The sequence below is a fragment of the Psammomys obesus genome, unplaced genomic scaffold, assembly GCF_907164565.1.
Source record: "Psammomys obesus unplaced genomic scaffold, mPsaObe1.curated_primary_1811, whole genome shotgun sequence".
Lineage (NCBI taxonomy): Eukaryota > Metazoa > Chordata > Mammalia > Rodentia > Muridae > Psammomys > Psammomys obesus.
The window spans coordinates 14,413,530-14,422,955 of NW_026586173.1; the positions used below are offsets into that span (position 1 = coordinate 14,413,530).

The 9,426-nt window shown below is 44.8% G+C and overlaps 1 protein-coding gene across 1 annotated transcript in view; it reads right to left on the reverse strand.

Moving 5' to 3' along the window:
- The window catches only part of LOC129672084 (zinc finger protein OZF-like), a 19,577-nt gene extending 12,098 nt beyond the window's left edge, over positions 1-7,479 (reverse strand). Inside the window, exons 1-2 of the mRNA XM_055601319.1 lie at positions 7,143-7,479; positions 1,676-1,764 (exon numbers count right to left, since the gene is read on the reverse strand). Coding sequence (XP_055457294.1) covers positions 1,676-1,708 — 33 coding nt within the window. The 5' untranslated portion in view covers positions 1,709-1,764; positions 7,143-7,479. The remainder of the gene's footprint in view (positions 1-1,675; positions 1,765-7,142) is intronic.
- Positions 7,480-9,426: the final 1,947 nt, after the last annotated feature.

Consider the following 9,426-nt stretch of genomic DNA (forward strand, 5'->3'; position numbering starts at 1 on the left):
CACACACACACACACACACACACACACACACACACACACACACACACCACTTGAGTAACAATAACTTATGCACCAATGTTTCTGCAGTTGAAGAAGTGAGACCCAGTACCCATACGGAAATCTGACAGCTTTGCTCACTACCCCAGGGCTCAGTGGTTCCAATCCCCACCCCTCATCTACACTCAAAGTGTTGAACTGCTCCCGTCATTTACTACTGATAACCCTTCTGACAGGTGAAGAGACCTTGCCACAACCAGACTAAAAGCCCTTCTCTCAATTTTTAAAAATCTTCTTCTAAGTACACTGCATATACTACCTTAACAATGATAAATAAGTACTCCAAGAAAAGAACAGTAGTGGGCTCAAGAGACAGCTCAGAGGTTAAGAGTGCTGGCTGCTTTTCCAGAGGTCCTGAGTTCAATTCCCAGCAACCACATGGTGGCTCACAACCATCTACAATGAGATCTGGTGCCCTCTTCTGGCGTGCAGGTGTACATGCAGGCAGAACACTATACATAATAAACCTTTTTTTTTAAATTTTTTTTATTAATTACACTTTATTCACTTTGTATCCCCCTGTAGCTCCCTCTCTCCTCCCCTCCCAATCCCTCCATTCTTCCCCCTTCTCCACACATGACCCTCTCCAAGTCTACTGATAGAGGAGGTCTTCTTTTCCTTCCTTCTGAGCCTAGTCTATTAGGTCTCATCAGGAGTGGCTGCATCGTCTTCCTCTGTGGCCTGGTAAGGCTGCTTCCCCCTCTGGGGGAGGTGATTAAAGAGCCAGCCCCTGAGTTCATGTCAGAGACTGTCCCTGTTCCCATTACTATGGAACCCACTTGGACACCGAACTGCCATGGGCTACATCTGTGCAGGGATTCTAGGTTATCTCCATGCATGGTACGTGGTTGGAGTATGATTCTCAGGAAAGACCCCTGTGCTAGGATTTTTTGGTTCTGTTGCTCTCCTTGTGGACCTCCTGTCCTCTCCAGATCCTACTATTTCCCACTTCTTTCCTAAGATTCCCTGCACTCTGCCCAGAGGTTGGCCATAAGTCTCAGCATCTGCTTTGATAGTCTGCAGGGCAGAGCCTTTCAGAGGCCCTCTGTGGGAGGCTCCTAACTTGTTCCCTGTTTTCTCCTTCTTCTGATGTCCATCCTCTTTGCCCTTCTGGATGGGGATTGAGCATTTTAGCCAGAGTCCTCCCTCTTGATTAGTTTCTTTAGGTGTACAGATTTTAGTAGTTTTATCCTACATTATATGTCTATATGAGTGAGTATATACCATCTACAATGAGATCTGGAGCCCTCTTCTGGCATGCAGGTGTACATGCAGGCAGAATACTATACATAATAAATAAATCTTAAAAAAAAACAAAAAACAAAAAAAAAACACTAGATTTTTCTTTTCACCTGTCAGAATAACTGAACTAAAATGGACACTATTAATGTGCATTTGACACCTACAGTATAAAGATTAATTAGAAATTACTGAAATCCTGGGATGTTTTTCATTAATACCTCAACCACTTGCAGAGGCCCATGGTTCCACTCACTCAGAAATGCAGTTCTTGAGGGGGCTTCTACTTGTTTTAGAAGCTCTGGACATGTCTGCCCTGAAGGTGTATTTACAAGGTAGGGGTAAAGCATGTCACCTGTGAGACACAGTTCTTACGTACCTGGTAACAATTTGTCAGGCAATCAGCCACCATCTTTTCTACCTTTGTCTTTTCTTCAAGAATAGAGTCTGAGTCCCTACAAAGAGTTCCTGGAAAAGACACGAGAGGACACGAGAAACCAAAGTCTCCTTTAATTCTTACATGCCTTGATATCATTCTGTCTGCCACAGTCCCCTTTCCTGTTGCGTGATAAAATACTCTGACAAAAGTAACTTAAGGGGAAAGGGTTTATTCTGACTCTTCCTCTTGTTCTGACCTATGTCCTGGCTGCTGTGAGGTGAGCAGCTCTGCTCCACAGTACCTTTCCCACCATGATGTTCTGCCTCACTACAGGCCCAGAAACAGGGCCAAGTGAGCCTGGATTTAAACCTCTGAAACACAGAGCAAAAAACATTTTTTCTGATGTCAAGTTTTTCTTTGTCTTGAGACAAGGTCTCATGTAGTCTGGGCTGGTCTCAAGCTTGATATGTAGCCAAGGATAAACTTGAATTTCTAATCTTCCTGCCTCTACCTCCCAAGTCCTGGAATTAGAGTTGTAAACTACCATACTTGGCTTATGTGGTGCTGGATGGAACCAGGGTCTTTGGGCATGCTAGGCAACTGGCTTACCAACTGACCCCAGCTTAACTCCAATGCCAGGGGTCTCATCATAGCAACAGAAAACTAACAACCAACAACAAGCATTCACCAGTCTACCAAGTGTCCCTAAAGTACACTAAGCAGGGTAGTATGACCGTTCAGACCTGGATCACAGACATCTTGTTCAGAGGACTTAAGGGATGGTGAAACTCTACACTTCTTCCGACCAATCATCCAGAAGCAGTAGTTCATTATCATATATGAGCTCACTCTCCACATATGCTGTAAGCAAAAGCTACTAAAGACAGTGCAGCTTGTAATAGGGTATTACTAATAACACTGCCACTTACTGAAGACCAGTGTGCGAGCGTAACTTAAATTGGTTCTCTCCTGCCACCATATGGATTTGGTGGATTAAGCCTAGGTCATCTGGCTTTGGGCAAATGTCTTTACCTGCTGAGTCATCTTGCTGGTCCTATATAAACCTGTTTAACCCACCAACACTTCAAAGTACACATAACAGAAAAACAGGTCTAGATGCTACAAGTAACTGTTTCACTACGATAGTTACATACTGGTGAATTTAGGTCCAATGCAGGAAGTTGTTGCAAAGTTCTGATCTTCTATCATGTTTTGTTTTCTAAGACTGGAACTAGATATTCTCTTGCCTCAGTTTTCCAAGTGCTGGGATTAAAGAAAGGTATGTGCAGCAGCCATGCCTGGCTTTGATTTACTGTAACTGTTATTCATGCCTCAATATAATTAGAAGTCAGCCTAGACCTGTACTGTACAATATAGTAGTGACTTTCACAAGTCCTATCGATTAACGGATCACTTCTGTGAAGTCAATATTTTTCTTTTGTTGAAACAAAGTCTCATGGAGCCCAGTCCAGCTTTGAACTTGCTGTAAGACTGAGAATGGGCGACAACACCCAGCCCATCATCACACGGCCCAGGCTGGGAGCAAGCCTGAGATAGTGCCCATTCAGGTGCCACACAGGCCTCAGTGAGCAGACCACGCCTGAGACCCCTGCCTGGTGCCACACAACACAGGCCTGAGACAACCCCAGACACCCAGAGGCTCCACATGCCACTAAGATGATGAAGCAAGTGCTGGAGAGACAGAAGAGAAGGAGAAACAGAAGGATGTGTACCAAGAAGAGAAGCAGAACTGGAGACTCAGCCTGATGTGAATAGCCTGTGAAGTCACCTAAGGCCACGGTGAAGTTCTGGCCCATGCTACCACTAATGGCCACGTCTGTGTCTGTGGCCCTGCAGCAGTGGGTCTGTTACTACCAAAGGCCAAGCGGACATCCCTGGTCTGGGCTGCCCTTTGGGGCTATATTGATGTCTAAGGGCTGTGCAGAGCTGGCCCCATTCCTTGTATGAGCCTCTTGGGAGAGCTGGCCCTGAAGGTGTGAGAGCAGGAGAGCCGGCCTACCCCTTGCCAGCTGTAGTATTCAGGAAAGCAAGCCTGTGCAGCTTGCCCAGGAAGCACATATAGTACAGCTGGCCCTGGTTTCGGGAGTTATGGGTAAGCCAGCTCTGAGGGTGTGAGCATGGAAAAGTCGGCCCCTGTCACTTGTCTTCAGTGTGGTGGCATGAGTGAGGAAAGATGCCCTCCCCCACCATTGCCCCTCACCACCTTCAGCAAAAGGGAGCGCTGGCTCAGGATCATGAGAGTAGAAGAGATGTCGTTACCCCTCACTGGCTGAAGCACTTGGGAGAGTGGGCACTACAGTAGAGCTGACCCTGGTTGTGAGGGCTGCTGGTGAGCCAGCCCTGAGGGTGTGAGAGTTGGAGAGTTGGCCCTGCCCCTCACTGGCTGCAGCACTCAGGAGATTGCCCTATGGGCATGAAAGTGGGAGAGCTGGCTCTGCCCTTTGCTGGCTGCAGCATTGTATGAGGTAGCCAGGGCAGTGCTGGAGAGCTCACCCTGTTTACTAGCCCACCAACAGTGAAGGAGGGTTCCTTTTTTTCCCCCACACACTGTTCAGCATTTGTTGGTGGTTGATCTTTGCTATCAATGTTGACTTGCTTTTTCCTAATTGCTAGGAATGATTAACATTTTAGGTTTTCTCTGTGTAGTCCTGGTTGTCCTGAAACTTGCTCTGTAGACTAAGCTTGCCTCGGAACTCTGAGATCTGCCTGCCTCTACTTACAAAGGTGTGTGCCACGACTTCCTGTCTCAAATGTGGAGAACTCAAAAAGCTAAAATAAATGGACCATATGCCACAGCTATATCACTCCTCAGCATATGACCAAAGGACTTGACATCCTACTCCACAAACACTTGCTCCGTCGTGCTCATTGCTGCTCTGTTCACAATAGCTAGAATCTGGAAACAATCTAAATGTCCTTCAACTGACAAATGGATAATGAAAATGTGGCACATATGCCTTATGCAATGGTATTCAGCTGTGAAGAAAATAAAATAAAATCATCAACTTTGCAGATTAATGGATGAAACAACAACAACAAAAAAATCACAGTGAGTAAGGTATACAAGACCCAGAAAGATGAACCTCACATGTTCTCTCTCATCCAAGGCTTCTCGTTCCAAATCTTCAGATATGAGTATATTACCTGGAGTTACTGCAGAAACCACGAAAGTAAACAGGATCACTGCCAGAGTCAGGAAAGTGGGGTAGTAATAGAAAGAATAGCAGAGTATAAGTGATCTGAAATGGGAAATAGGAAAAATGGGGTTGGAGGGCTTTAATTAGAAAGAGGGAGGGAGAAAATACAGGAGGAGAAAGGAGGGTAAAATAAGAAATCATACTATTCACTATTCACCTTTAAAAAATCCTATAATTTACATAAGTCTGTAATATAAATACACATATGTGGTTAAAATGAAATTTTCTCATTTGGGGTCCCTCCAAGAACAAACGAACACCTAACAAAAACCCCAAACCAGGCAGAAGACGTCTTCTTTTGAGTTGTTGGTTGGATTATCCACCAGACTCCTAAAACATAAAGGCTATTGCTACTGCCATTGCTTGCCCCTCAGGGGTAGAAAGAAGTCCTTATTGCTGAGGACACCATGCATTTATGTGTATGTATTAATTAATTAATTAATGAAAAAGAAAGAGGCAATAATTCGAAAGAGAACAAGGACAGACATATGGGAGCATTTGGAGAAAGGAAAAGAAAAGGAAGAATGATGTAATTATAATCTCAAAAGTCAAGAGAAAACTGAAGAAAAAGAAGTAATTGGAGTGTCCTGGAAGTCCCCATCCAAATACACAATAGAACAGACGTAATAACAGTGTTTCTTAGAAGTTCAGAAATGAATACTAACACGAAAGACTTGATATAACTAGTATTGTGCTACTTTTTTTTTTTAAACAAAAAGTTTATTTAAACAAGACTTGAAGGGAAAACTGTCTAGGATCATTTTGTTCAAGAGCAATTTATTCCTACTTTAAGACAGATTGCCCTACATGTAACAGCTATCATATCAAAAGTTATAAAATTGTCCTTGATTTTACAATGACAAATGAAAAACATTAAAATTCTGCAACTGAATAAGGTATGCAAGGATTTTACGGTGTTGGGTTCTTTCGTTAAAACAACAAGAGCAGAATAACTTACTGGAATATAAAGATAAGGGCTGAATGAACACAGCACTAATGGAGAAAGGGCGAGATTTTCACAGAACCAGCACTTTCCCCCAGAGCATCTCCATCTGATGCTGACCAAAACAAAACATTGGCCATTTAGTTTAAAAAAGAAAAGCAATACGCTTGTATACATACAATAGTTACTTTATGTACAGTAAACAAAGAGGGACAGAGAAATAAAAGAAGAGAGAAAACTATACTGTGTGACTTTCTTAAAGAATGTGAGAATCTTCAAAAGTTACTATAGAGCCAGGCATGGTACCAAATACCAGAAATCCCAACACCAGGGATGTAAAGTCTGGAGGAAATTCAGGGTCAGCCTCAATTACATAGCAAAGCTGAAGGCAGCCTGGGCTACATGAGACCAAAGAACAGAGGCCATGGTGAGTAAAGGCCAAGCCACAAAGCCTGTTTGATTTCCAGACCCACTTGGTGGAAAGCAAGAACGGCCTCCTGAAAACTGATCTCTGACCTCTGAACCAGGGTAGTTCCAGTTTTTAAAAAACTTGGGGGGGGGGGGCGCTGGAGAGATGGCTCTGTGGTTAAGGGCACTGTCTGTCCTTCCCAAGGACCCGGGTTCAAGTCCCAGCACCCACATGGCAGCTCACAACTGTCTGTAATGCTTATTCCAAGGGATCTGACACCTTCACACTAATGCACATAAAGTTAAATAAATAAATAAAAAAATATTAAAAAAAAAACAAACAAACAAACAAACTCTATAAGGATGCCTGGGCCTAGGAACTTCAGATGAAGAGCGTACAGTACGCTCGTTTTCTAACCAGTAGAAAGCCATAGTCACACAGTATCTGTACATTTATTTAAAAAATATTCACGGCTGGGGTGTGCAGCCCAGTGAACGAGCTGTTTTACTATCAGTAAAGTGAAGAGGAGGAGAGGGGAAGAGAGAAAGGAAAGGGAGGGAGTAGAGAAGCACCGCACGGAACAGGAAGGAAGGAAAAAAGGAAAGGAAAAATTAAGGAAATAACCCTTCAGCAGGGTACGGTGGTGCACGCCTTTACTCCCAGCAGAGGCAGGCGGGTCTCCGTGAGTCGAAGCCAGCCTGATCTACCTATCGAGTTCCCCCAGGCCAAAAAATATGAACAAGCATTCACCCCCAAATAGAAATGTTTACCCCTAGGTACCTAAGAATACTTTTTCTACCCGAATGTCATGTGACAGAATTAAACAGGCGCTGCCAAAGACAAAGCCACACTCTGCGAGGAACCGCTCCTTCACAAATCGCAGCCCGAGGCGCTCACCCGAAGTCCACAAGCGCTGGGTCGAGCGGAGGAGGCGCGGGCTGCAAGGGCGATGCCGAGTAGCGGAGTTCTGTCCCGGAGGGGGAAACTGGAAGGCTGCTGGGAAGGCTTCTGCAGAGGGGCCCGAGCAGATGGAGGCTCAGAGAGCATTCGCCGCGGCCGGACGGAGGCGGGGTGCCCGGGACACCCCGCCTGTCCCGGGCTCCAGGCCTATGGAAACAGCCTCTCGGCAGGCTACAGACACAGCCACGCCTTAAACTGACCCTCCAAGGCCGCCGTCACCCCCACCTCAGCGACTCCCTAGGAGTGAAGATGGACCGGAGGTGAAAAAATTCACCCCAACTACAGGACCCAGACATCACTAGAAAAGAAACGGGCCTTTCCTGGCGTCACTTCCGCTTCCTTCCTGGCTTGTAGCCCGGGAGATTCGGGTGTTCATATGTCTTGGATAGAGATAAATTTCTAGGAGATAGGGAAATGGCTCATGGGATGCTCGTGCAGAGGACCTACCTTTAATTTCCAGCACCCACGTGGTGGCACACAGTAGTCCCTAACTCCACCACCCCTGACCTAAGTCTTAAGCCTCTCTCCCTTTCCCCTTCCCTCCCACCCTCCTTTTTTTCTCCTTACTTTTGCTCCCTCTCTTCTCTCTTTTGCTCCTCCCTCTCTTTTGCTCCCTCCCTCTTGTTCTGACCTTAGCCAAGGCATGGTGCCTTTAATTCCAGCATTCAGGAGGCAGAGGCAGAGAGATCTCTGAGTTTGGGGCTAGCCTGCATAGTGAGCCTTTGTGTCAGAGATCCAAAAATAGCCCAGGAATAGATTCAAACCGCAAATTCCACATGCAAATATGGTAACTGTTTCACGAAGTTATTACAATAGCAGGACAAAGAAAATCATAAAGCATGTAACTGGTCCCCGGTTCTTGAATAACTGACTCCAGCACCAACAGCAAAACTAAAACAAAGACCTAACCCATCAAAGCCCATATTTCTGGGAAAGCCTCTAAATGTACTAACCTTGCCTTTGGGCTTCTGTAGTTCTGCTCTTGGCTAAGCTAACTGTTCTTGTTAACTGAAGTAGGTCAACAAGGATATGTTCTTTGTGCTTAAAAGCTCACCCCGAGAAAGGATCAGGGCTACACTGGGATCCCAAACACCCAGTGTAGTCGTAGGCCAGCTAATAAAGACTTTTTATTGGCTTAAACTCATCTCCACGCAGTATTGCTCCGTCCTGGGTGGATGCTACTTCTCGCAGAATGCCCAATCTTTTCTGAGTGTAGAAAATCAAAGATTTTATTTATTAATTGTACTACCTGTACTCCAGTGTAGGTTTGTTTCTTCAACAACTCCTGTCGAAACATAGACTCACTGCTAAAAAGGTTGCATTTCACGTTCTGTTAAAAAAAAAAAAATGGGTTTGACAAAAGATATGGTTGACTTAAGTTTTATTAGTGTATATGTGGATATGTTTGTGTAAATGTATGTCATGTGTCTGTGGTGCCCACTGATGCCAGAAGGTGGCACCGGATATCCTGGGGGAAAGTGGTAACCGGCAACTGTGAGCCTTCTGACATCAATATTAGAAACCGAATTCTCTATCCCCATGACTTCAGAAATTAAAAAGAAAAATGGTAGGAAGCCTGGAGAGATAGTTCAATGGGTTAAGTGTTGGCTCTGCAAGCATAAGGACCTGAGCTTGGATCCAAACACCTATGTAAAATATGGCTACCTGATCTAACCCAAGCACTACAAGCAGTCTGGCTAATACATTGAGTTCCAAGTTCAGTGACAATATGCCTAAGAGAATAAAGTGAAGAAGAAATTGAGGAAGACATCCCAATAATACCTCTGGGATACACACACACACACACACACACACACACACACACACACACCTAAAACAAGCACTTTCAAATGATAGAATTGATTTGGAGTTCTTTTCTTTTTCTTTCCTTTCTTTTAGTCTTGAATCCTTGCTGTTGCTGTACTGGATGGCTTTGAACTTGTGGTGATTAGCTTGCCTCTGCTTCCTGAGTGCTGAGATGAAAGATGTAAGCCACCTGCCCCAGCATATTTCTTTTTTATTAAACTTGGCTGAAAATAGCTGGGCATGATGGCACATGACTTTAATCCCAGTACTCCTGAGGCAGAGGCAGGAGGATCTCTGAGTTCAAGGCCTCATGGTCTACATAGTGAGTTCCAGGACAGCCAGGGCTATATAGGGAAACCCTGTCTCAAAAAGAAACAATCATAAATGGCTTTGTGGTTAGGGCTCACTGCTCATG